At 38.8% G+C, this 27,635-nt stretch overlaps 3 protein-coding genes across 5 annotated transcripts in view; 2 read left to right on the top strand and 1 right to left on the bottom strand.

Moving 5' to 3' along the window:
• The window catches only part of PABPC1L (poly(A) binding protein cytoplasmic 1 like), a 32,227-nt gene extending 19,138 nt beyond the window's left edge, over positions 1-13,089 (top strand). The window contains exons 13-15 of one of the 3 annotated variants that reach the window (XM_058176504.1): positions 3,102-3,232; positions 5,554-5,643; positions 12,412-13,089. In XM_058176504.1, the coding sequence (XP_058032487.1) occupies positions 3,102-3,232; positions 5,554-5,637 (215 nt within the window). In that variant the 3' untranslated portion in view covers positions 5,638-5,643; positions 12,412-13,089. Of the gene's footprint in view, positions 1-3,101; positions 3,233-5,553; positions 5,644-6,213; positions 6,561-12,411 lie in introns of those variants that run through there. The other 2 variants (XM_058176503.1, XR_009154348.1) reach the window with 2 other exon arrangements.
• On the bottom strand, positions 8,091-19,704 carry TOMM34 (translocase of outer mitochondrial membrane 34). The gene is made up of 7 exons (XM_058176508.1): positions 19,486-19,704; positions 16,463-16,562; positions 15,354-15,506; positions 13,883-14,049; positions 13,114-13,261; positions 10,409-10,535; positions 8,091-10,008 (listed from the first exon to the last, which is right to left on the bottom strand). The coding sequence occupies exons 1-7, from the start codon at positions 19,604-19,606 to the stop codon at positions 9,904-9,906; spliced, it is 921 nt and encodes a 306-aa protein (XP_058032491.1). The 5' UTR covers positions 19,607-19,704; the 3' UTR covers positions 8,091-9,903.
• Positions 19,705-24,767: 5,063 nt separating this feature from the next.
• Positions 24,768-27,635, top strand: part of STK4 (serine/threonine kinase 4) — a 68,760-nt gene continuing 65,892 nt past the window's right edge. Inside the window, exon 1 of the mRNA XM_058176380.1 lies at positions 24,768-24,928. Coding sequence (XP_058032363.1) covers positions 24,897-24,928 — 32 coding nt within the window. The 5' untranslated portion in view covers positions 24,768-24,896. The remainder of the gene's footprint in view (positions 24,929-27,635) is intronic.

Genomic DNA, 27,635 nt, shown 5'->3' with positions numbered 1-27,635 from the left:
GTGGCATTGTGTGTGTGTGTGTGTCTGTTGTGTTGTGTCTGTTGTGTTGTAAAGTGTGAAAGTGTGGGGTTCCTGCTTGTTGCAGGGGCCATTTGGGGTGAAGTGCAGCTGCTTTTACATTGTGTGTGAGTCAGTTGTGTTGTATTGTGTGTGTAAAGTGTGAAAGTTGGTTTTTGGTACCTCTTATTGTTTTGTATACCTTATTTATTATTTTTATTATTTATTGTTATTGGCCACGCCCACCCAGTCATCTGACCACCAAGCCACACCCACAAATTAAGCCACGCCCACAGAACCTGTAGGGAAATTTTTTAGATTTCACCCCTGGTTTAAATCACCTGATAAACAAATGATAAAGTTTACTGCAACCAACTTCAATTTGTAATGCCTTTATGGGCAGTCTATGTAGAGGGTTTTTTTTGTAACAGCGCAGAAATTGTCTTCTGGTGTGCTTCTGCCATCTACTCAATGGAGCCTACAGCCTAAACTCTTTTGAGCCTACCTAACTGACTTTAATCAGGATGAAGTCTACTTAGTTTTTTGAGATCAGCCTAGGTTATCTAGTTATTCCTACCTAAGATGTGGTAACAGGACAGAAAAAACAAGGGGTTGGCTGGTGAGTCATAGAATGTAAGAAACCATATGATAAATCAAGAAGTCCTTGGTTAGAATCTTGTTAGAATCACATCTCTTCCAAAAATATGACGTGCGTGACTTTATAACACCCCTCTCCCAAACAATCTAGAACAGGGGTGTCAATCTCACAGCGTCAAGGCGGCATCACATGACGTATTGAGACTTTTTTCCCCTTCGCTAAACCAGGCGTAGCCATGGCCAGCATGTGATGCATCTGGCCCACGGGCCAGGAGTTTGACAGCCCTGATATGTGGGCTAAAGGAATAACAACAGCCTGGCAGTTTGCAGATCAAAGTACCTATAGCTAATGCACACAAAGCACTGTGAGAAATGAAATCTCTATCCAAATATTATTTATTATGGATATTTATAAAAACCAAAGACTGCAATATCTGTTAATGCAAGATAGGTGTGCACCTAAGTGATTATCACTTTTTCTGTCTTTCTATTTTACATTTTTGAAGAATTGATCTATCTCAGTCTTTCCCAACTTGGCAACTTCCAGATGTGTTGAAACTTCAATTCCCAGAAGTCCTCATACAGATGGAGGGCACCAGGCTGGGAAAGGCTGGTCTAGTCATTTAGTATATAAAAGAATGATCAGTGTAACTTCTTTGATTAGAAGTGACATGTTTCTGAATAGCTGAGGTTGGCCAGCAATTACCAGTAGTTATTACAGTGCTCGTCGTTTTCTCATCTCTGATTGCGAAGGAATCTTTGCAAGATCTTATCCACCAAAACATTTAATGATGGTAAACATGAGACATAAAAAGTAACTCCCAACTACCTCCTATTAAAAGTGAAATAAGGAAGGATTTGATTTCCAATTGAGTCCAGTGATATTCACGCTGGTCTGAAGAAGGGTTTTCCAAATATTTCCAGAATTTTTCAAGAGGCTTGGGGATTAAAAAAATCAGGCAGATTTCACTCTGAGTATATCTAAAGTTTTTCTCCTTCATCTTGTACTCCCTTTGAATAAATTGCCCATCAAATTGATATTTGTGAATTTCGCAATTAACTTCAATAATCTTCTGACTAGGGGGAAACTGGAAAATTTATCTGCACATTTTTATGGGTGACAGTAGGACAATAAATGCTGTCACATTTTGTGCTGTTGTCTCTGTGATAACCATAACACTAACATCCAATGCTGATAAGTGATACATGTTATTTTATTATTTTTTATTATTTTACTTTACCCAATTTAAATAATCTAGTTTCTATAGCAAGTACCTGAATGTACTTGTTCATGTATTTCCTTACTATTCAGCCTAAATAGGCATGTCCAACTCAGGGCCCATGGGCCACATAGCTAGTACTGTGGACCCACAAGACTGTAAACTTTTACGTTATTATATGAGTTATATTATTATTATTATTATTATTATTATTATTATTATTATTATTATTATTATTATTATTATTATTATTATTATTATTATTATGTGATATAACTATATTATGTATTTTATATGTGGCCCAAGACAACTCCTCTTCACTCAACACGGCCCAGATAAGCCAAAAGGATGGCACCCATGGTCTAAAACACGGGTGTCAAACTTGATTGCGTCATGTGATGTCACATGACATATCAATTTTTTTTTGCCTTTGTGGAGCCGAGGTGGGTGTGGCCTGCGCATGATGCATCCAGTTTGACACCCAGGTCTAAAATATCTAATGATCAACGTTAGGCCTTGATGCAGAAATAGAGATCCAGAAAAGTAACAAATAAGTATTGCTTAAAGAATTATGATATGAGGAAAAGTATTTACTCAGTGTAGTCTTCAAAGGTTTTTAAAAATAGCATTAGGTTCATATCCTGCCTTTTTATTTGTTCAGCTTAAGACAGTATACACAACACTCTTACCTTCTATTTTCTCCCACAACAACAACCCTGTGAAGTGTGTTGGACTGAAAGAGAACGAGAGACCCAAAGACAACCAGCCAGGTCAACTTTCAGGCCTAAAAAAAGACTGGAATTCATAGTCTCCCATTTTGTTATCCGGTACTTTAGCCACTACACCAGACTGTCAGTTGGGTTGTCTGCATTATCTGTGTATCATCTTCTAACTCTGGTGGCTATGGAGAGCACATGGGTTGCAGCGGAGGATGAAATCTGCCGGCTCAGAACATTGACAGGTCTAGGTCTGAGGCAATGGTGGTCCATCTGAGGTTCTACTTCCCATGCTAATGAACCTACTTTTCAGATATGGATTCCGTAGCAATGGTGATGGCTAGCTAAGAAGTTGCCATTTAAAAATTTCCAAGGTACCTGACAATGATCACGATATATTAGCTATTTCAAAGATTGTAGGAAACTTCTCAGACCTCATAGTCTTGTGTTGGTGGGCTGGATGAAGGTTAGGTACTGAAATAGAACTGGCTGGGGGACTTCATAAAACACAAGATAAATTCAGTACTTTCCCAGTACTTCCTTTTTTAATCCTTTTTTTCCCTGTGCATAGGTGAACGTCTCTATCCTCTAATTCATGCAAGGCACCCCACCCTTGCTGGGAAGATTACAGGCATGCTGTTGGAGATAGATAATTCTGATCTGCTACTTATGCTGGAGTCACCAGAATCCCTTCAGTCTAAGGTACTGGGATTCCATGCTTAAAAATGCCCTAATTCTGCCGTTCCAAATTTTTCAGGTGAAATGAATTGTCCTACTTTGTGTTAGGTTGGTCTGCGTGGTTAATTTGTCTCAATAGCATCTCCATGGCTGTTTTTTCAATTCAGTTTTTCCTAGGCAGACTGATTTTCCACCTGCTTTGTTCTTTTGTATCTCCTGATTATTCCTTTGCTATTGTACAAAATTGTGGTTATGTAATTGTCCTTTAAGTGTTGTATGCATATCTGGTTTAACTTTTTAATGGTGATCCATTATAATAATAACATGAGGGAAGAACAGAGACCAACAGCCTAGAAATATTAACTGTATTCACTCCTACATACCTTCACTCCTGTTTCAACCTTATGAACATAAGGATACTGGAAGAGTGATAGCAAATGTTCACCTAGTCCAGGGGTCAGCTGCATATGGCTCTTTCATCCCTCTGCTGTGGCTCCCTGTCGCTGGTCAGCACCACAATTTTGAGAGGGGGGGGGGGCGGGGGAAGCATGGCATGCCAGGAGGAGACTCTATGGCAAGGGGCGGGTTTTCTGGTCGGCTCCACAATTGATAGGGCTTTTGGTTAAGATAGGTAGCGGAAAAAGGACACTGCACTAGGTGGAGACACTATGGTGGGGGAATTGGACTTCCAGTCTACTCCAGAATTGGACGGGGGGGCTTTTGGTTAGGATCTTTGTGACTCTTTGAGGGTTTAAGGTTGTCGACCCCTGACCTAGTCCTTTATTCTGCCTTCTGTAATGGCCAACTAGATGCCTCTAGAAAGGATGATGTTATCAAAATAGCACTCTCTGGTGGTTGATCGCCAGCTAACTACCAAATTTCTGATTTGGGAATCTAGCGGTTGCATATACCAGTAATGTATTCATTACTGGCCCGATCTATCTTAGCATGATATGGGAGTGCTGCTATGAATATGGCAAGTTCTAAGAATGATCAGAAGAATCATTATGGTCAGAAGAAAAGCATGACAGATTGTGAAAATGCTAGTTTTGTTTAAAAAGGTGCTGTGAAAGAACTATAATTAGAAAGAAAATCTTGAGCAGCTATAATGGAAGTGATACAAAAGATTGGGAAGAATTGCATTTAAAATAACATTTAAACTTGTAAGAATGTATTCTTCAAGGTGTTTGTTTTTATAGCCTCCCTGTTATATATCTACTGTATATTCATGTACCTGTATTGAAGCAGGTTTGATCCTAGAAGGACATATTGACTACAGGTAATCCTCGACTTACATTGAGCCCAAAATTTGAGCCCAAAATTTCCATTGATAAGCAAGGGGCTTTAAGTGAGTTGTGTCCCATGTTATGACCTTTTTTGCCACAGTTGTGAATCACTGCAGTTTTTAAGTGAGTCGTAGGGTTGTTAAGTAAATCTGGCTTCCCCATTGACTTTGCTTGTCAGAAGCCAGCTGGGAAGATTACCCCATGATGCCAGGAAAGTGCAATTGTCATTAATACATTCCAGTTGCTAACTACCCAAATTTTGATCACACGATCATGGGGATACTGCAGTGCTTTTAAGTGTGAGGACTGGTCGTAAGTTGCTTTTTTCAGTGCGTTTACAATTTCAAATGCTCACTAAATGAATGGCTGTAAATTGAGGACTTACCTGTAGAGTAATTTAATTCATGGTCTGGTCTTAACCTATCGCTGTTTTCAAGAACACTTTTTAGTTAATAAAAATTGCTTTATCTCTGTACCAAGTCACATCTGTGTTCTTCCTCTCCTGCATCTCCATTAGCATGAAAGAGTTTCATGTATCTTAAAAGCTCAAGTGCGGATTAAAAAACACATTGAATTTGAATGGGAAATAATTAAGTGGCTTTGGGTGGCATTGTTCTTAATTAGTAGCCCCTTTTCAAATATTTTATAGCACGATTGTTTATCAGAAGGCTTGTGAAGGTGGGCTCAGTGCCAAGTAGAGAAGAGAGCCCACAAGTAAACAGATGAACTGGATTATAAAGACAACTTCCCAGATCTGTTAAATGCGGGCCATTTCACCAAAGTAGCGAAAAAATTGTCTCAGTGTGTTATTATAGTCTTCTCCAACTTGGAGTCTTTCAAGACAATTGGAATCGGAGCCAATGAATTCTGGGACTTCTAATCTCAAAGCATCAGCAGAGCTCTGGAGGAGCATGAGCTACTGTACCAGCAAAATTCAAGTGGAGCTTCCCTTTACAGGCTTTGTGTGTTGGATTATTTGGATGCAGAAACAATGATATTTCAAACTCTGCAACCAACTGTTCTAAACTCCAATCTTATCTTTGCCTTTGCCTTTGTTAGATCGAGGAAGCAGTAGCTGTGCTTCAAGCCCATCAGATCTCTGAAGCAACCCACAAGAGCAGTTCAACGGCATTTCACCCTTGACGGAAGGTGCGCTGACTGAGCATTACCTGCTGAGCCTAGCTTTCCATTTCCATGGTGTCTGTGATTTTACAAAGTCAATATTCTGTTTCAGCTGCCTTCCCCTTCCCCACTTATAAGCATTACTTTCCATTACACAGAACGTCTTAGCACAGTGTTTTGTCAATCTCTACAATTTTAAAACGCATGGACTTTAACGCCCATAATTTCTAGGAGCTGATGTCCCCACGTTTTAACGTTGAAAAGACTGAGAAACACAGCTTTAGCAGAAAATGAATGTGTTGTTTTTTTTAATTTATATCCCGCCCTTCTCCGAAGACTCAGGGCGGCTTACATTGTGTAAGGCAATGTTGATGATGCAGGAAGGCCCATTTGGGAGGGCAAGTCTAATTTACAATTGAGGTATTGGATGCAATGTTCACTTTCACATTGAAATGAAAAGAATATTGATTTAAAAAGTTGTTGCTGAGGTTGTGAAGCTAAAAAAAAAAAGCACTTGAAAACCTGTTAACCAGCAGCATTTTGTTAAAAAAAATTAACCTTGGCTTCTCCAATTAAAACTGAAATGTGTTGTTGCAGGAAAAAAAGAAAATGGACAATCCCCACTGAAGAGAGGACAAAACCTTCATGTTACCAGAGATTTTGTGAATCTCTCTTTAAACTAGTTGTTCTTGCAAAAATCTAGCCTGATTTGAATTGTTTTCTTTTTTGCACTGAATAACTATTATAGTAACTTTTCCTGTGTGTAATCCTGGTATATATGATAATGATGCAGTAGGAAGATGAAAATGGAACACAATAATTATGTTGTTTTTTGCAAATTTATTTTTCAATCCTGGTTCTTTTTGGGTAACCTTAAGCTTGAAAGCCTGTAACAATATTTTATTTATTCCTGCTGCTGACTTGATAAAATAGCTGAAACTTCACCAACCTTTGTCTCCTTTTTTAGATGCTACTCTTACATTTACTGTAGAAACAGCAGAAACAACCATTTTTGTGGTGGGTGGGTTGGTGGATTCAAAACTCTTCAAATGCTTATTTTCATATTTATTTTATTCAATTTATATGACTGTCCGCTTGCAAGTAATTCTGGCCACTAGCAACTCTGAAATCAGCAAAGGAATATAAATAATAAAAATCCAAAAGGGAAATACCATTAAAAAGCACACAGATCTGTTGCATCAAAATTCACCAGGACTGAAATTGCTGTTGCTAAGTGTGATACCATCAACCATCATCGCTTAGCAATGACAGTTTTGGCAGGCCTGGTTGCCATTGTTTAGTTACAACCATATGGCTCCTTAAGTGAGGACCTCACATGGCTGTGACTTGCTGCTTCCTGCTGGCTTCCCTACTGACTTTTGCTTATGGAAGCTGTCAGGAAACATCATAAATGTTGACATTAGAAGTGAAACTCACTGTGGTGGCCAGAACTACAAGGACCTGTCATAAGTACCATTCATGCTGTTGTAACTTTGAATCTGAGAACTGCCTATATTAACGCACTGATGGCTCATGGAACATCCTGACCTCCCGGCTGTGGGAAGACTAGATTTTGGGAGGGCCTTTCTGAAATCTGGCAGTGTTGGAACCATCTGGATCTCTGGGTGTTTTTAAGAACTGTTCTTAAGACTCGGAACAGTCTTAAATAGAAGACTGTTCTATTTAATAGGAACAACAATAGTTCATGCTGGCACTGTTAAACAGATGTGACCTGGAATATGCCAAACCTTTCTAATATTCTTGGATGAGCAGAGAAATGGAGATAGACAATTCTTCCAATATTCTAGCCCTGTGCCATAAAGCTTTGTACACAGTAACCTACCCTCTGAATAATAGAAGTATACCAGTAATTACTGCAATTTATGCAGGGATGGTATTATATGTGTGTAGTAAGGTGGACCCATAACAGCTGAATTCTGGATCACATGTAGCTTCTGAGTCGCCTTCAAGGAAGCCCATCTAGAGCATTGTCTGTTAATCCAGATGAGGGACTGTGACCAGAGCCTTCTAATCCAGGAGCTGGTTTAGAAGGATATTTTGACTGACTTGCCAGTTGAGTGTGACCAAAAAAGGAAATTGGAGTTTTATAAATATGCAAGACAATGCTCTCTTTAGTGTGGGTCTTTCAGCCTATGGCATACAGCCTATGGCATACTATATGGCACAAAGCAGACTCATTATAAACTTTTATTTTCCTGATAAGTATGACACCATCATTCATATCACCGGAATTACATTTAATATTACCATTTGGGCCTATGTTTGCACTTAGTTTGGGGATGTATGTAATCCAGTTCCAGTTGGCTCCAAAAGAGGGAGGGAAGATTAAAGATCTAGGCATTCATATATGCCATACGAGTAATGGCTCTTTTCTCTGATGTTCCATCTGCCTTAATATACTGATTTTTATTTAAACAATGCCCTGCTATTCAAAGGCAGTCAAGAAGGGCCAAGATAGATGCACCGTCCTCTCTAGACCCACCAGGATAACTAATTCCATGTCAGTGCTATACTAAAACCAATAATTTACTTTCTCCAAGGCCCATTGAAGCTGCAGCCTAATCAACTTTTCCATCTTTCCAAAAAAAGGAAAGGAAGATTGGTTGAAAATTTTCTAGGACAGTATCTCAAAGAAAAGGTGGATCTACTATCCTATCCTATCCCACCTCCCACCTCCCACCAAGCTGGAAACTTCCACAGATTATGAGATTTTAGTGGGTTTACATTCTTTTTAGCCGATAGTATTGCTTGGCAGGTATAGATGCTACATGCATTTCTGGTGTAAACCCTTCCCCCCTTGGGAATGAAATAACACAATGATAATGTAGGGATGAAATTAGGATAAGTTTCCTTCAAAATGAAGAGATGCCCAGTATTATGACAATATAAAAAGAGAAGAGATTTGGAATATTCTGAATTTATATCCATAACAGCTTGTTTATTTTGAAAGTTAAAAATAACAAGGTAACTTGATACTGTAAGCAACAAGCTTTAACCCTGGCAACAAGGCCCAAGGAAAGACTTTGCCCTCTCTAAAATTTCTAGGAACAAATGATAGTCCACAGTACATTGAAAACGGATCTTCTCAAAATGCTTGGTGCATAAATCTCTATTCTGTAGGAAGAGGCAAAACTCTTCTCTCACTAAGATAAGAAGTAGTAATGCTACTTCTACAGACCCACCTTGGAAAAGCTGTAGAGATAGCATAATTTGAGTAGCAACATCTGTACAGGTACTGAAGAAGATGTAAGGAATTTTTTAAGGTGACATAGTGGTAAATCTTGGATAGCATTTTTACCAAATAGCAAGTGGATGTTCAATTCTACTCAAGTAGAGTTATCAGGATAATAGGCTGAATACTAAAAAAAGTGTTTTTTCATCTGCAATCTATTTCTCTATAGCAGGAAAGGAAACTGTGTAGTCACCTAGATGTTGCCAAATTACAACTGCCCAACAGACCCATCTAAACATGGCCAATGTGAGAGATACAACATACCAACATAGATGACTCATTCCTCTCTACAGAGATGTTTTTTTAATTATCATTCGGAGGGCACTTTTTTTGTTTGTTTGCAAGAATCTAGGTTGTAGATAAGCAACTGAAAGCAGATGCAAAAGCAGCCCTGAGATTGGGCCATTCTAAGCTGATAGTATTTTCCCTCCTCTACTATAACATGAACTTTAGCTCATAACAAGGTTAAAATGAAAAAAGCATCTCTGAAAAAGAGTAACATATTTCAACATGTATTTAACTTCAAAGAATGTGAAATTAAGCTTAATTACCAAGAATTGAAGAGGTAAACTGCTAAAAGGTATAGATAGAATGAAGGACAACATGCCATTCTATAGTAAAGGACAAAAGCATTTTTAGATTTCCAAATAATACATTGAAGACCAAAATGCTCCACCAAAGCTAGTCCACAAAAATTAAGGCAAAGCAGGATCTTGAAAGTCTTACTGCCTGTTTGTTATGCCAAGACTTTCATCAATCAGCCACTATAAAGTTCTGTCTCTGCAAACACACTAGGAGTACATTGGACAAATAGTGTGCTAATTAAAAATAATTCTCTAGAATTCCTCTTCTAAATAATTTGCAGATCTCAAGAGATAACACAGAATTTTAAGAACTGCAGGAGGAAGAATGGACACTTTTTATAAGGGAAGGAACCAGAGAAACATCAGCAGGCCTAGGATTTTGCAAACGCATCCCATTAATCTCTTTTAAAAAACAAAAACTTATCAGAAAAGCACAAAGTTCTAGCTATCTTATTTTAAAAGCTTGTTTAGTTCTTGTTGTAGCTTCTTAGCAGCATTGTTCTCTGGTTCAATTTTCAAGAGGCTGTTGATATCTGCTTTGCTGGATTTATAGTCCTAGAGAAAAAGAAACAATTAAAATTCTGAGAAAAATACCTTTAATGTATTTTAAGGGATTAAAATACTATATTTTGTTGCAGCCATATTGTTCTAACAATATGGCTGCCCCTGTATGTACTGTCCACTTTTATAAGTAAGAAAATTGTTTGGAGTTGTCTTTTTAACTTACACAGAAGAAATCAATCCCCCCCCCAAAAAATATGATAAGCAGCTCCAATAGTTCCAAATTTGTAAGATGATTCTTTATATGCAATACAGTTAAAATGATCTACATTGTAAGGAATATTATCTCTTGAAAATCGTAGGAGAGCCCAATGGGGTTATTTCCTTACTGACTAATATAAATCTGTCCTATGTTGACTGTGCACTTACCTAAAACTAAAAAAAAGTTATTTACCTTAAGCTCTTTATATGCTTGTGCTCGTCTGTAAAATGCCTTGACATTCTTAGGATCTATTTTAAGGGCTTCTGAGCAGTCCAAAATTGCTTCTTTGTACTGCTTCAGATTCAGGTAACAAAGAGCCCTGAAATATAGAAAATAATCTATAAATATCTTCAAAAAATTGGTTACAACAATCTAGGATTCAAGGTATTGATTCATCTCTTGAAGACTAATGGTGCAAATGTTCCATTTGTATTTTCAAATGTTGGCTTTAATTATACTCCTCTACAATGCATGTGTTAAAAATGTTAAAAGGCTTTATACATCTTGCAACATTACCTACAATTTCTGAAAAGCTTGTCCTCCAAATCTGTTTCCATATCCCTGAAATTATAATGGAGGCTGGACAACATGGACACTATATACCAGTGTTGACCAATCTTGCCAAAATGGGAGCACATGTGCACGAGCGCAGGAAACCGGAAGAGCAGCTCCCCGGCACGCATGTGTGGGAGCACTGGAAACCGGGAGACCAGTTTCCTGGTGCACATGTGCGCGTCAGGAAGCTGAGCTTCCAGTTTCCAGTGTGCACATGTACCCATTATCTGGCTTCCAGTTTCTGATGCGCATATGTGCGTGAAGACCAGCTAGCTGGCGCGCATGTGCGTGCTGGAAACTGGAAGCCTGGTGCACTTCCTGGTGCACGCATGGGCACCAGGGAGCTGCTCTTTCGGTTTCTGGTGCTCCCGCGTGCACGAAGACCAGCTAGACCCAGAAGAGCAACGGGCGACAGCTGGTGTGCCCAGAGAGATGGCTCTGTGTGCCACTTCCGGCACGCATGCCATAGGTTCGCCATCACTGCTATATACAGTGCTTTGATTCACACATTAGGCAAAGCTGTAACATCTATCAATCAGTCAACTTTACGATGGCTTCAAAACAGCAAAAATATCCATTTTATTGCTTCAAATTATAATAAGAAAGTAAGAGATGGAGATTATATAAGCATATTATAAAATACAATAAAATACACTGATGAGATGCATTTTCATCTTCCTATTTATTTATTTTTTTTGCTCCATGTGATGGAGCTGAAAAATAATTTTGCTATTTGCCGTTTGATTTCTGTCCTTATTTAAAAGTAAACACTTATACCAAAAACCGTCCAGAACACCTGGAAATGTCTGCATTAATGGAACAAACTATCACGACATTGTAGACATGCACATGGAAGACATGCGCAGTCATCAGTTTATGATAACAATTTGGACCAGAATTGCCATAGCTAAGCAACACTATAAAGCACAATGACAGGTAATTGCGCCACTTAGCAACCGCAGTTTTGGTTGCTGTTGTTAAGCAATGTTACGTGACTACAGCGTCTGACTTTCTTGTTGATTTTGCTTGTGGGAAGTCAGCAGGGAATGTTGCTGGCTGCAACACTGAGCACTGCAATCAATGGCTGAGGGCTTACTGTAATTTCCCCTCATTCAGTGCTGCCATAATGATCAAAAAAATGGATGTAAATTGAGGACAACCTGTACAGAAAACATTGGCAGATCAAAACTCCATTCCTGCAACTCACTGGAAGAGTTTGATTCCATGCACACTGGGGAGCTGAACTCCTTCAGGGCAGTGCAGAATAGAATAAAATAGAATTTTATTGGCTAAGTGTGATTGGACACCCACATATTGAGGGGAGCTGAACCCAGCAGGCAGCTCTTTCAGGCTCTCTGCATAACGATATGGGGGACTGCTTAATGATCACAACTGGGAGGGCTGGAATTGTGGTTATTGAGGAAGGCAGTCATATGGGTGTCTTGCTTAATGACCTCTTCACTCAACAATCGAGATACTGGTCTCAAATGTAGTCGTAACCTGAGAAGCACCTGCATATTTGTTATATAAGGAAACCATTTTCTCTGCCCTTGGGATGTAAGGTTTGGAGATGCTGTTCCAAGTTCTCATGTTCCTCATCATATTAACATATCTGAATTATGTTTTGTTATTTCTAATAGGTGATCCAAAGTAATGTCGAAGTTCAATGGAGTTTAGTGAGGCCGTAATTTTTGTTTACAATTCAGACTGGAATTTATTACATCACTGGATGTGTAAATCTCAAAGACCAGTACCAGTTCCAATACCAGTATCACCATTTAAACAGCAATCATCCTTGAATAACTCAAAAAATTGCAGCAAACTATATAAGAGTTGCATAGAAAACTGTTCCAGAAGTGGTATTCAGCCGGTTGGGACTGGTTTGGGCAAACCGGTAGCACCAACTGCGGGTGGGCCTGCCCACCCGCCCTGGCATAATACCATCCTATTTAGCCACGTTTTCAAAGCTGGGCGCATGTGCGAAAGGCATGTGTGTGAGCAAAGTTCATGGATGGAAGGCCGGGCACATGCGCGGAATGCGTGCAAGCGAAGCAAGTGTGCAGGCGTGGGGTGAACTGGTGGTAAGAATATGTGAAATCCACCATTGTGCTGCTCATAGTGGTGCTGGCTAATATGTATATCTCGAAGATATTTCCTTTCTATGACCCATTTAAAGTTGAATAAAATTTTAATTTGTAAAATAATACTTATGAATTATTATATTACATACAATTAATCAAACTGTGGTTTAAAGTGTAATGTCAACTCCACCAGTGGCATTATCTGATTACTTAACAGTCAAGTTAGGGAAGTTATTATTCATTTGGTTACATAAGCATTACCTGTTAGTGTAAGTTGTGCATTCCATCTTGTGGAGTTTTATGCTTTCTGTATATTTTTCAATAGCTTTCTTATAGTTGTTCTTTTTCACAAATTCATTTCCTTCTAGTTTCAGCATGTTTGCTCGTTCACTTGAGGCAGCGTTAGGCACTGGAATTCATATTCAAGAAAAAACAGTAAATCATTTCATTGCATATTTATTATTATAAGAGAAAAATATCAGGATGAAAATCCAGTTCTGAGTGCTTTGGACTTTGAATGACAGTACTTAAGATTTAAGATTTCAGGAATTAACTATTTCTGCTATAGAATAGGATACTTCAACTATCAACAAGCCCGATGTTTTTCCAGTTACTTGGAATTAATTAATTCTCTGAACTAGAATCCGCTTCTAGTGCATGAATAGTGGGTTTTGGCACTCTTCCTCCTAAAAACAATTCATATAAAATGCCACTCTATTTATTATCTTTTTTAAAAAGCATGGTTCCTACTGTTTATCAGAGCTTAAAGGACACAAATAACCACATGTTTATTTATTGATGTGATATGTGCTGATAGCAAGTTTTTGTACATGTTTTTATCAGTTATTTTCTACCCAAAAAGATTCTCTCTTCCTCCACTCCAACAGCCATTCCAAAATGCGTTTGTGGTTCCTTGGAAACACAACACAATAAAAATGAAAGTCTGCTGTTTGGACATCTTTTAGGAAAGTATATATGAACTAAAGTTGCTTTAGTCACTTACCACTTAGTAGATGAGAAGGCTACTGACCTTGGTTTGTTACAGGAACAGAATTACTTGCTTTGGGTCTTGGAGTATCTTCCCGGCTTCCAGTAGGAGGCTCCCACCTTCTCTGAGCAGAAACAGGAACAGTTGGGATGGGGGGTAACTTCTGGCGCCATTGAAGACCATCTTTTTCCAATAAAGCCTTTGTCATTCTAAATGAAGAGAACTATATATAAGCTTATTATAATGCATATTATCTGCTGCAATCTCTTTTTTTTAAATGTTATTTGGTAAACAAATGTATGTCTATTGTCAGAAAATAAGCAAAGAACGATTTTGGTTGATAAATTTAGAAAAATGTATTGGTCCTATACTATAATAGTAATTTAAAACAAACAGGTAGCTGATTAATAATTTCGTGATTATTATGGCCATTTCTAGAATGTTTATTTCAGTACAGTATTCCCAGGAAAGAGCTGGGTAGCTTTATGCTATGCCTGTCCTCCACATCTGATGGCCACCCTGTTGACAAGAACCTGAATACTGACAGGATTCTAACTCATATGTGCTAGGGGGAAAATTGGTGAAGGGAGAATAATAATGTGTCACCTTGACTTCCTGGAGAACAGAATATAAACCAAATAATTATATAAATAAATAACAGGCTTTGTTCTAAAACATTACCTTTCAGTGCAGAACAATGTAACACCTCTCCTGCGCAGACTGCACTGGCTACCTGTGGTTTTCCGGGTGCGCTTCAAGGTTTTGGTAATGATCTTTAAAGCGCTCCATGGCATAGGGCCGGGTTACTTACGGGACCGTCTGCTGCCACCGAATGCCTCCCACCGACCCGTGCGCTCCCACAGGGAGGGACTCCTCAGGGTGCCGTCAGCTAGGCAGTGCCGACTGGCGACGCCCAGGGGAAGGGCCTTTTCTGTGGGGGCTCCCACCCTCTGGAACGAGCTTTCCCCAGGACTTCGTCAACTTCCTGACCTTCAGACCTTCCGCCGCGAGCTTAAGACACATCTATTTATTTGCGCAGGACTGGACTAGATTCTTAAATTTTAATTGTTTAAATTTTAGATTTGGTTTTAACTTGGGGTTTTATTATTTATGTCTATTTTAAATATTCGGCCTATTTAATAAGTTTTTTAGATTATGTTTTACTGTGTATATTTATGTTGTTTTTAGATGGCTGTACACCGCCCTGAGTCCCTAGGGAGATAGGGCGGTATAAAAATATGAATAAATAAATAAATAAATAAATAAATAAATTTATACATCTCTATACATGGCATGCACTTCTTACCTAAGTGAGGCTAGAGTAATCTATTGTATAATCTGATGGACTATGTACTTTCATGCTAAGTATTTTGAATGTCAAATCCTATGATTCCCAGCCACTATGGGCTAGTCACAGACTGTAAGAGTATAGTCCAATTCATTTCAATGGCATCAGATTTGCAAATTATTCTATCACTTTTCTATACTCATTAGATACAAAGAAAGGGATTACCTATTGACTCCATCATGTGCAGCCTGTACAGTGCAATCAATCTGTAATACAGTTTTGTAGTCCACATAAGCTAAATTGTATCGTTCAAGGGCTTCATAGGCTGCTGCCCGCCTCAACAAAGGTTTGATTCCAAAAGGGACCAGATCCAGAGCGCTAATCAGCAGAAGAGAAAACAATTAATGGGAGTAGAAAAGTTAATATTCATATTTAATTTCCGGAAAGATTATATATATAGAAGTATCATCAATACAAATAATATTTAAATTCACCTAATTTAATATTTGAAATTTGGCTGAATTATCCAGCTTTAAGCATTTGGTCGAAGAGTATAAAATATTTCTATAGACCTTGTCTCTGACAAATGTTTCCAAGGTATAAGAGAACATAAAAATATGTATGATATATAAATACTGTGCTTGCGATATAAAAAGACCTACTCTGTTACAAATCTCCCCACTTCAAATATAGCTGTTTATCATCTTTACTGATGCTGAATACTATTTATTTAATAATATTAACTTTCCACTCTTGTGACAATAATTTTTTTCTTCTGAATAATTGTTCAACTCAAATCTGTTCAACTCAAACAGCTGCAAAGACAGGTGACACATTTGTCCAGATAATTACCAGGGATGATTTCCAATTTGATGGTACCTAAATAACAAATATGACATTCTTATTTTTTAAATATTTACATTTCTCAAACCTAAGAGGTATAGTGCTAACTCCAAGTCAGCAGTTAAGATGGCTGCTGCTATCTTAAGGATGCATGGCAAGCCACTTTTTAAAGCTCTACTTTTCCTACTGTTTTGTCAGTTAAAGGAATATACATTTAATCCTCGGGGATGCTATCTCTCCCCTCCCATCCCCTCCTCTAAAAACTATTGACAACTGGATACACAGAAAGTATACGTAGCCCCTACAAAGAAGAAAAGTTAAATGTGGGAGAGAATTTTTCACAGTTTTGAAACAAGCAGAATTAGTTACTTTCTTTATTTCGCAATCCCAACTAGGCTATGAAAAACCTCAAATGTTAAATAGCCAAGAAGTAAAAAAAAAAGAGGGATGTATGCACTCATTCTCCTTTTCTTGAGAGAGCAGCTACTTACGCAGAACAATCCTTAATGCAAAGACTACAGTTCCCATCTTTCAAATAACAAGCAGCACGATTGGAATAGAGAACACTTTTTTCTTCTGTATTCACATCCCCTATGTATAAAGACAAGTATTAAAATATAACAAACATGCCCTAGGTACAAGAACAGCATTTGTTTATGATAAGGTACAGTTGGGTTTGGCACAATCTCCTCTTTTTGAGATACCTTTTGCTGTCTACATAAAACTTCGAGTCCACTAATTTCTACTTAGCTTAAGTCATAATTGGGGAAAAATCAAGGTAAATCTGTGGCTTGTATTTATTTTATTTATTTATTTATTTATTTACATTTATATCCCGCCCTTCTCCGAAGACTCAGGGCGGCTTACACTATGTTAGCAATAGTCTTCATTCTATTTGTATATTTATATACAAAGTCAACTTATTGCCCCCAACAATCTGGGTCCTCATTTTACCTACCTTATAAAGGATGGAAGGCTGAGTCAACCTTGGGCCTGGTGGGACTAGAACCTGCAGTAATTGCAGGCAGCTGCTGTTAATAACAGACTGCATTAGCAGCCTGAGCCACAGAGGCCCCTGTAAGTAATAGAATTTTCTCTATCGCATTATATATTATCAAGAATATATTAGATTTTTATCTTCTGTCAATTATGAAAGAACTGCAGTAATCAGTAATGTCTTTTTATTTGGAAATTGAAATGGTCCTCCCGAGCTGACCTATGACTGAGCTAAATTCATTTTATATATATATAATTTTGGTAAGGATCATTTAAATGTAGTTTATATGCTGGTTTAGATATACCAGCATCTGCAATCGTGTTAGCATCTCAGTTAAGACAAGAAAAGATCATATTAGCAGGAACAGACATTACTGAACTCTATGGATCAATGGTTTCACTTGATATGAAATTCAACACTACTCAGTCTTATATACTAGCTTTCAAAGTACTGTTGAATATTCCTATCAACATGGCTATATAACCAATATGGTCTGACAATTTCCTTATAATTGAATACAAATATCAAAAAATATAAATATACACATTCAAAAATGTTTTCTTACATATTACCTTTGCTATTTTATATACAATGGGTCCCTAAATAATGCCTGTACAGTATATAATTTAAAGTAGATTTATTCAAGAGACAGAGCTAGCAACTTTTAACCTTATTTTTAATAGGTAGCATGTAAACCTTTGTATCCATTATTCATACATGATTATTAACGAAGAAAATACTATATAATACCTAAACAAATTATGGAAATACTTTAATTAATTTTATGTGATCTTTTCAAACAACTATAACTATTTAAAATTCTTTCTCAGAATATACATTATTAGCATTTTATAAAGACAAAGAAATGCTCCTTAAAAATGGTCTTTATGTTACAAAAGGCCTTTTAAGTCTTCTCTAATTTCTTTCATTTATCTGCAGCATATTTTAGGGCTTTCACTATGTTCTATCATTCCAGAATGTTGTTTTCTATTTAGAAGGTCACTCACTCACTATCTCTTGTGTTTAGGAAAGGCCATGGCTTACAACTGCGTAAGTGAAAGGATGACAAGGCTGAAGCTACAAGGTAATTAGATAAGTTTCTGTTCCTCACCTTGGAGTCCATAAGGAACACAGGGGACAGAAATAATCAGAAAATACTTAAAAAATGAATTGCTCCTATTAAAGCTCTGAGGCTCAGGGCAGAAGAAAGGAAAAGAAACAGAAAGTGCTTCACTAGAGCTATCCAACTTCTGACTCCACACATAACTTTCATTTCTGCTAGTGGCCAAAAATCTCTCATTGTGACTGCAGCAGATAGCTTTGCTGACATAATAAGTCTAAAGCTTATTATGAAAGAGGTCTCAGAGGCTCCCAGTAACTTAAGACCAGGAAATTATGAAGACCTAAAGTTCTTCTTGTATGTCCACCACAATCTGCCACATTTGGTCTATGTACTCCACGGGCTGCAATTCCAAGAATATGTAGCAAGAGAAAGAATGCTGTTCCATTTTAATCCAGAGGACCATAAAGTACCTCTTATCTACCTAAGAAGCTGGTAAAAAAAAGGCCCAGAACGCTCAAAGCCAGCTAATGGGATGGAGTTTTTATTTTCTGCCATCAGGTACTGTTTAAAATATTCTGGCTGTCCGCATTTATGTAGCAGGGTTTTGTGGGTTTGTTTGTGCATTTACACAAACATCTTTGTGGGTTTGTTTTGTGCATTTACACTTCAGGATCCTCAAGCTTGGTTCTAGTTCTATGATCTAAAATATTAGTCACTAGCATAATTTTTTTTTAAAAAAAAATGTCTGACCAGGATTTAAGCCCAAAGAGAACGTGCATTTAATATCAACTGGATTTCATCTAGGAAGTTGTTTTGAAATATAGTTATTACTCTAATAAGCCCAGGCCAGACTCAATTCTGAACTGTGTGTCTTTCTAAGCTTCTGCTTGTCTCTTTGATAAAATTAAAGGCAAGTGGTCCACACACTTTACTACCCAATCACTGTTTCAATAGATTCAAATCTCATCTCTGCCAGGAAATCTCTCCTCCTCAGTTTCAACCACCTATATGCAATGGGTGAAGCCATTACCCAAGAGATCTTCTGAGAGGATCTGTAAAGGCCCTTCGTGGTTTTGCAAATTAAATGTGGAATGTAAACGTAAATAATGCCATCCCGTCCACACACAACCCCCTCCCCCCCGCCCGGGTGTGGCTTTGAAGCCCAGCTGGACGCTCCCACCCCCATCTTACAACTCATTTACAACACGAAAGAAGTAAATGGAGTCAAGACTTGGGGAAATAAGCCGGTACCGAGCAAGGAAGCGACCTGATGGCTGAAGGTTAAACAACAACAACAACCCCCCCCCCTCCACTTTCAATGCCTATCGAAGGGTTTCTAAGAGAGCCAATGAGGCGACTGCCTCAAGAGTCCTAACCCGAGGTCTCTCGTCCCGGACTTCCCGCCCCGCACACTGAGAGAGGCCTTGCGGGGGCTCCGCGCTTCACGCCAGTACCTGCCGCTTCCAGCAATTCCAGAGCTCGGCCGTAGAGTGCAGCCGCCTGGCCGTATTGCCCATTGCGGAACTGTTCGTTGCCCGCTTGCTTAAGCTCGGCGATCCGCGACGCAGGAGCCATGAACTCGGGGCGAGGGAGGTCTGAAAAAGCCGGCACCGGCTGGCGGCGTAGAAACCAGGAGACGCTTTACTTCCTCCGTGCTCGATTTAATTAGGGGCGGCGCAAGAGGCCTAGGCCCCGCCTCCTTCCTTTAGAGGCGCCCGTGCACCGGAGGTCCAGCTCTGCAATCCATGCATGTTAGGAAGTCAGTTATGGGGGGAGGGGGCGGAGGGACGGCGGGGGGCAGAAACGATGCTACCTGATTAGACTACGGGCACTGTTACTCACCGGGAGGTGAACCCAATGGAATATTTCGAGGTCCTTCTGTGAGAGGAAACCCCTCGGCATTCTTTTTGGAATAATTTCTCAATAAATTTATTTATTTTTTATTTTATTTATTTGTCACAACAGTATATATAAGTATAAGCATGAAATAACTATACTATATAAAGCATATATATAATCATAAGTATGTAATAACTATATGAAATTGAATACTATCAAAGGGAACATTAGGACAGGAACAGTAGGCAGGTTGCTGCTCTTATGCACGCCCCTTATAGACCCCTTAGGAATGGGGTGAGGTCAATAGTAGATAGTTTATTTATTTTATTTTATTTATTTATTTATTTTGTCACAACATCATATAAAAAGATTATATAGTATATAAACATATATATGAGTAAATATTGGGAGGTATAAGCATCTATATATATATAGGAAGAAGAAAAGAAAAACAATAGGACAGGAACGGTAGGCACGTTTGTGCACTTATGCACGCCCCTTATGGTCCTCTTAGGAATGGGGTGAGGTCAATAGTAGAAAGTTTTTGGTTAAAGCTTTTAGGATTATGGGAAGAGACCACAGAGTCAGGTAAAGTATTCCAAGCACTGATGATTCTGTTACAGAAGTCATATTTTCTGCAATCTAGATTAAAGCGGTTAACATTAAGTTTAAATCTATTGGTTGCTCTTGTATTATTGCAATTAAAGCTGAAGTAGTCTTTAACAGGAAGGACATTACAATAGATGATTCTGTGAGTTAAACTTAGGTCTTGTCGAAGGCGACGGAGTTCCAAGTTTTCTAAGCCTAGGATTTCAAGTCTGGTGGGATAAGGTATTTTGTTGTTTTCAGAGGAATGGAGAACTCTTCTTGTAAAATATTTCTGGACACGTTCAATTGTATTGATGTCAGAGATGTGGTGAGGGTTCCAAACAGGTGAGCTGTATTCTAGAATTGGTCTAGCAAATGTTTTATATGCTCTGGTTAGTAGTGTGGTGTTTTGGAAAAGAAGCTACAAGATTAGGTTTACAACTCTTAGAGCTTTTTGCTATGTAGTTGCAGTGGGCTTTGGCACTTAGATCATTTGACATGAAAACTCCAAGGTCTTTAACGGGATGGGGGTCATCTGTAAGGTAATGTCCATCTAGTATGTACTTAGTTTTTGGGTTCTTTTTTCCTATATGTAAGACTGAGCATTTGCTGGTTGAAATTTGGAGCTGCCAATTTTTAGACCAAGTGGTTAGATGATCAAGGTCATTTTGAATGATAGAAGTATTGTCTGTGGTGTTAAATAGTTTGACATCATCAGCAAAGAGAACACAATTACTTGAGATATGGTCACAAAGATCATTAATGTATAGTGTAAAGAGTGTTGGTCCAAGGACGCTGCTTTGAGGAACGCCACTCTTGACAGGAACAGGATTAGTGTTTGGGTTCTTTTTTCCAATATGTAAGACTGAGCATTTGCTGGTTGAGATTTGGGGTTGCCAAGTTTTAGACCAAGTGGTTAGATGATCAAGGTCTTTTTGGATGATAGATAGATAGTTTTTAAAGCTTTGGGGATTTTGGGAAGAGACCACAGAGTCTGGTAGTGCATTCCAGGCATTAACAACTCTGTTGCTGAAGTCGTATTTTCTGCAATTGAGATTGGAGCGGTTCACATTAAGCTTAAATCTATTGTGTACTCGTGTATTGTTGCGATTGAACCTGACAGGAAGGACATTGTAACAGATGATTCTATGAGTTAAACTCAGGTCATGTCGAAGGCGGCGGAGTTCTAAATTTTCTAAACCCAGGATTTCAAGTCTGATGGCATAAGGTATTTTGTTGTAATCAGAGGAGTGGAGAACTCTTCTTGTAAAATATTTCTCAATTGTATTAATGTCCGAAAATGAAGTGTGGGTTCCAGACAGGCGAGCTGTATTCAAGAATTGGTTTAGCAAATGTTTTATATGCTCTGGTTAGTAGTGTAATCTTTCTGGAGAAGAAGCTACGCAAGATTAAGTTTACAACTCTTAAACCCTTTTTTGCGATGTAGTTGCAGTGGGCTTTGGCACTTAGATTATTTGATATGAAAACTCCAAGGTCTTTAACGGGGTGAGGGTCATCTACAAGGTAATGTCCATCGAGCTTGTATTTAATGTTCTGATTCTTTTTTCCAATGTTTAAGACAGAACATTTGCTGGTTGAGATTTGGAGTTGCCAAATTTTTGACCATTCCGACACAAAGTCAAGGTCTTTTTGAAGGGTAGCCGTATTGTTGGTAGTGTTAAATAGTTTAACATCATCAGCGAAGAGAACACAATTACTTATAATATGGTCATAGAGGTCGTTAATGTATAATATGAAGAGTGTTGGTCCTAGAACGCTGCCTTGGGGGCCACCGCTATTGACAGGAGCAGGATTTGATAGGGCACTGCCTATTGTGACCATTTGTTGTCTGTTTGACAGGAACCCTGTTATCCAATTATGGAGGGGTCCGGAGTTGCCGTAGGATTTTAGTTTTAGAAGAAGTTTGTCATGTATTACTGAGTCAAAAGCTTTACAGTAGTCTATGTAAATGGCATCTATTGCTTTGCCCTAATCAAGATTTGTTACACTACTGAGATTTATAATGAAACAGAAAGGAGGATGATTAAATACATGATAATAATATGAGCTCTATTTAATTGCAATTAGATTTATTTATAGGTATATCCATATCCAATATGTATGTGCCACCCAACCCAAATTCATCACTGAATGATGTCTGCAGACTACATACAGCCTCCTAGTGGCCCTCATAGCCTTTTCTAAACCTCAGAATTCCCCGTTTAATCTTTTTTAAAAATCAGAATCAGCACTGAATGGGGCCTTGAAGATCTTTTAGACCAGGACTTTTCATGATATACCATTCTTAAAAGCAAATGAGCACCTTAAACTTTGCAGTTAAGGTACTTATTTTATTTTTAAAAAATTCCAGCAAAGCTGAAATTTTCCAGTTAATACCTACTCATTTTGGTCCTTATTTTTCCTCAAACCTACAAAAAAATGGACCAGTTCTTAACCAATTACTTCTCCTCACTCTTGCATAATTGGCTAACAGATTGTTGTTAATAAGCTTTATGCCACAGACAATTTAGTTGTCTGATGGAATTTAAAATGTCAAATACTTTTCTTGGGAGTTGCTAGAATTGCCCCCAGTAAGATCATTTTGCTTAAGCCAGTGCGTGCTGTGATATATAAATAATCCCTAATTCTCTGTATTATTTTAACAATTACAACACAATTCACTTGATTCAAAGGAGCTTTCTTCCAAGTAAATGGATTGAAAACTGAATCCAAATAGTAACAATCCAAAATAATCAGGACTGTTCTTCTGAATTAGGCATACTTACAATGATATGCTTACAGTATTCTAATCATGAATATTCACAAATAACTCTTGAGTATAAGATTGAGCTGTGGTGGTTAGAGTGCAGTACTGCAGGCTACTTCTGCTGATTACCGGCTGCCAGCAGTTTGGCAGATTGAAACTCACCAGGCTCAAGGTTTATTTAGTCTTCCATCCTTCCAAGGTTGGTAAAATGAGGATCCAGATTGTTAGGGGCAATATGCTGACTCTGTAAACAGCTTAGAGAAGGCTGGAAAGCACTGTGAAGAATTCTATAAGACCAGTGATGGGATTCAAATAATTTAACAACTGGTTCTCTGCCCTAATGATTTCTTCCAACAACCAGTTCATCAAACTGCTCAGAAAGTTAACAAACAGCTCTCCCGAAGTGGTGCAACCTGGCTGAATCCCACCACTGTATAAGTCTAAGTGCTATTGCTATTGCAACCACATGTAAGTTAAATTCTCAGTGACAAAACCTAACATATATTTGGATAAGAGTAGGCTCAAATCCTGGGTAGCTTAGAAGGTTACTTTGGGCCAGTTACTGTGAATGTGCTGACTTAACATAATTTTCTGGGTTTCTACACTACATTGGAATATAAGCCACGAAACTTGGTTTTGTGTGATAAACGAGCCTAATGGATGTCAACCTGTGCTCAGGGGAATCGCTGATAGCCAGTGGTTGCCCTGGATTGTGATGCTTCAGTTTCCATATATTTTCAAAAATTGTCACAATTTTAGGGATTGATGTACTACTCCCTTTTTTAAAAACTTCCTGCTGCCTGAAATCTTACAAGATGACAGTTTCGGGGTATTTATTTATTTTGTCACACAGTATATATAAGCTTAAGCATGAAATAACTATACAATATATAAGCATATATATATATATATATGTATGAGTATGTAATAACTATATTAATTGGATATAACGAAAGGAAACAATAGGACAGGAACGGTAGGCACGCTTGTGCTTTTATGCACGCCCCTTACTTCAGTCCTTTTTATTTTTTTTAAACTGTTTTACTTAGTTTTGTGGTGCTGTGGATACATCCTGGCCATCAAAAAAACGAACTAACGGGTAATAAGGATATAACTTAGCGAAAGGTGTGAATTTAAAAAAATCATCTTTTTCATGCAACGTGTGAATCCAATACCTCCCAAGTTAATGGCTTTGCCACATCTTACTCAAACTTCAGGCAGGCGCGAGCCCGCCGCGCCCTCCCCGGTGAATAAATGAGGGATAAAAAGAGGGACGCGATTATTCTCACCACAACCCCCGTAGCCACGCCCTCCACAGCGAGGAGAGAATTGGCGCGAACCACGTGGGTCGGCCTGTGAATTTCATCTACCCCCCCCCCGCCCACCTCCCGCGCGCCGTCGTCCGTCAGTCCCAGCTGCCGGGTGGGCGGGGTCCGTATTTGGCTTCGCTTTTTGCAAGAGGCCGGCGGGCATCGCCTTGATAGGCTGGCTCCGAGGCGGAAGTGCAAGCCGCTTGTTTGGGGGAGGGAGGCGGGGCCGCTCCTTTAGTCGGGAGCGAGTAAGAAGAGCTGGGAGAAAGCGGGCGGGATGGAGCGCCGGTGACTGCCGCCTCTCTTTGATTCTCCGCATCGTCCCGGCTTTGCCTACCGGCCGCTTGCTACTCCTGCGGCCATGGAGACCGTGCAGTTGCGCCACCCGCGCCGGTGAGAAGGCGAACATTGGGGGGGGGGGCCCTAGAGAAAAGGGCGTGACCGCGCGATGAGGATGGTGGAAGACTCCGCGAGGACAGAGGCGCCGGGCCGGAGGGGGGGGGGCGGGCTGCGCGCAGACTGCGCTTTTTCTTGCCTCTGAGGCCGGCTCTTGGGTCTTCTCTGCAGAGGAAACTCTGACCCTTCTCCGCTGCCTTTTCGCTGGTCCGGGCTTCGCCTGCACCTTGTGCTCAAGGACGGGCGTCTTTCTGTAATTCTTTGTCTCAAACCGGGTGCCCGGCTCGTTTCCTATTGGTGGGAGTCGGCTCTGCGTTTTGCAGCTGCTTTGCCTCTTGGGTCTCCCTTAGGTCCCCAACTATTTCTCTGGATTTAAGTTTCCACCTGAAATCCCTAGCTACCATTTTGGGTCCCCTTAATCTGTGAATTTTGAGCATCTGCTTCCCTCCGTCGGGTTCTTTTTCCGCTGTAAAAAAAAAAATCGTAGCAGAAATGCAGCGGTACCGTTACTGTGATAAAACTTACTGTATATCACGATATCAAAAGATACGAACTTGTCATCTCAAGCGAGGGAGGCCTAGGGTGTGAGATCCCATATTGATCATTCTAGTACTTTTCCAAAGATTATCTCTGCCCTTAGGCCTAAGTATTTCTGCTTGGGCATTTAAAACGGGGCTTCCTGCAATTCAGGTTGGTTTCCAAGTTTTTGGGTTAACCCATCAACAGAAGAATAGAGAAGTGCATAGTAAAAGTTTTGTTTTATGGATTTGCAAAGCTTTTCCAAGTAATACGTTTTCTTTTTAGAAATAGCTTTTCTCTAGGAGGTAAAGCATAAACTGAAATCCAAAATAATATGAGTTCGCATGTATACATTTTGATGTATTGTGGACATTTTAGACACCGTCTACAGAGGAAGTTGGTATCTTTAGTTACCAAAGCTCATTGCTTAAAAACATGCTAAGGGGAAGTGAATATGTAAAGGAGCACCCAGTGTTTTAAAATGCATAAAGGGAAGTTCTAAAATGACAAAACCCTGAAATACTGGCAATACATTTCTTGTGCGGTTTTAATTGCTTAAACAGTGCCTTAAACATTTAAAGTATTACAAATTTCTCTATATGAAGATTGCAAATTATATAATTTACTGATTTTTGTCCCATCTTTAAAAAAAAATCTTGTACATATTCCTTGATATTAACTCGCGCTAGTCATGTATAACCAATATGGTTGCCTTTCAGCTGCATATTTTAGGTATGAAATAATTAAAAAATCGCTTTGAAAGCAGGCATAATGCTTGAATGGATATCTTTATAAAAGTAAAACAGTAAAGATTATATTGGAAAAAAAGCACTGTTATTTACTGCCTGTCTTGTTTAGTGATTGTTTGCAATTACAGTGGTATGAAAAAGTAACTTTGCAACCAGTCCTAACATTTACAACCTTTGCAGATCTAGAAAGCTGAAATAAGATCATAAAATTATAATATTGCACTTAGCAATATATATTTATTACTATTTTGTAATATAACTTCTGTGAAATCAAGTGGCCTCTAAATTGGATGGACAGAGAGATAGATGAATTGGAGTTGCAACTTAGTATCTGGAGAACAAAAATATACTATAGGTAGGCCACAACTTATGATCACAATTGAGTACAAAATTTCTTCTTGCTAAGCTAGACGGTTAAGTGAGTTTGGCTCCATTTTACAACTTTTGCACAGTTAAGTGAATCATTGCAGTTGTTAACAACATGGTTGTTAAGTGAATCTGGCTTCCCCACTGACTTTGCTTGTCAGAATGTCGCAAAAGGTGGTTACATGACCCCAGGACACTGTGCAGTTGTTAAAAATATGAACCGCCTTTTTGAAAGACAATACGCAAGAAAGATACTTAAAGGAATGGAAAAAATGGATTGACTATATTCAACGTAGATATCAGACTAAGAGTTATCAGACTGTTTTTGAATGATTATGATGTATTATTTTTGATTGTTTTCGGGGGAAGTTAGGAATTGATGATTGTAGGGGTATAATTAAGTTGGGATGAAAATTTTTTAGCATATGTTTGTTTTATTTTTAACTATACCTTGTGCCCGTTCCGGGAAGTCGGGGGAGGGGAGGGGGGTTGTGAAGGGAGGGGAGAGGAGGGGGGGAAAGGGGGGGAAAAATTTTGTAAAACTTTTTGAATAAAAAAAAATATATATGAACCAATTGTGAAACACCCAAATTTTGGTCATGTGGCCACGGAGATGCTACCATGGTTGTAAATGTGAAGAACAAGCAAGTCACTTTTTTCAGTGCTGTTTTAACTTCGAATGGTAACTAAACAAATAGTTGTAAGTTGAGGACTACCAGTACTTTACCCATTGCAATAGGAACCCAAGTTAAATACAATTGAGGTCAGAAGGAATTTCTGTAACTAAACTGTTATCAGAGACTGCAGCTGCTTTCAATTAATGCATTTGCATGCTGAGCAAAAGAACCTGCTTCCTTTCTTTTGTGGTACATTTTTTCCACAATAGTGATGGGATGAGAGAGAGAGAGATTTGTGTATGTGTCTCACCATCTCAGCCTTTCCATATTTATATTCACTTGAATAAGAACAGTTTGGATTCTCAAATTTGTTTCTTTTCCTTTTTTTCCCTTTTATTGCCAATTATTTTTTAAACCTTTTAGGTTTTGAATTTTACTTTGATGTATTATTTG

The sequence above is a fragment of the Ahaetulla prasina genome, chromosome 3, assembly GCF_028640845.1.
Source record: "Ahaetulla prasina isolate Xishuangbanna chromosome 3, ASM2864084v1, whole genome shotgun sequence".
NCBI classification, from domain to species: domain Eukaryota; kingdom Metazoa; phylum Chordata; class Lepidosauria; order Squamata; family Colubridae; genus Ahaetulla; species Ahaetulla prasina.
The sequence above is the reverse complement of the archived record's forward strand: the minus strand, read 5'-3'. Positions and strand labels throughout refer to the sequence as shown.

Excerpts from the sequence above, each read along its gene's own strand:
- TOMM34 (XM_058176508.1), bottom strand. The coding sequence starts at position 19,606 with ATGGCTCCTGCGTCGCGGATCGCCGAGCTTAAGCAAGCGGGCAACGAA. Across the intron at positions 15,507-16,462 it reads TGCATTAAGGATTGTTCTGC|CGCTCTGGATCTGGTCCCTT; the intron begins GTAAGTAGCTGC and ends TCTGCTGATTAG. Across the intron at positions 10,009-10,408 it reads AAGCATATAAAGAGCTTAAG|GACTATAAATCCAGCAAAGC; the intron begins GTAAATAACTTT and ends CTTTTTCTCTAG.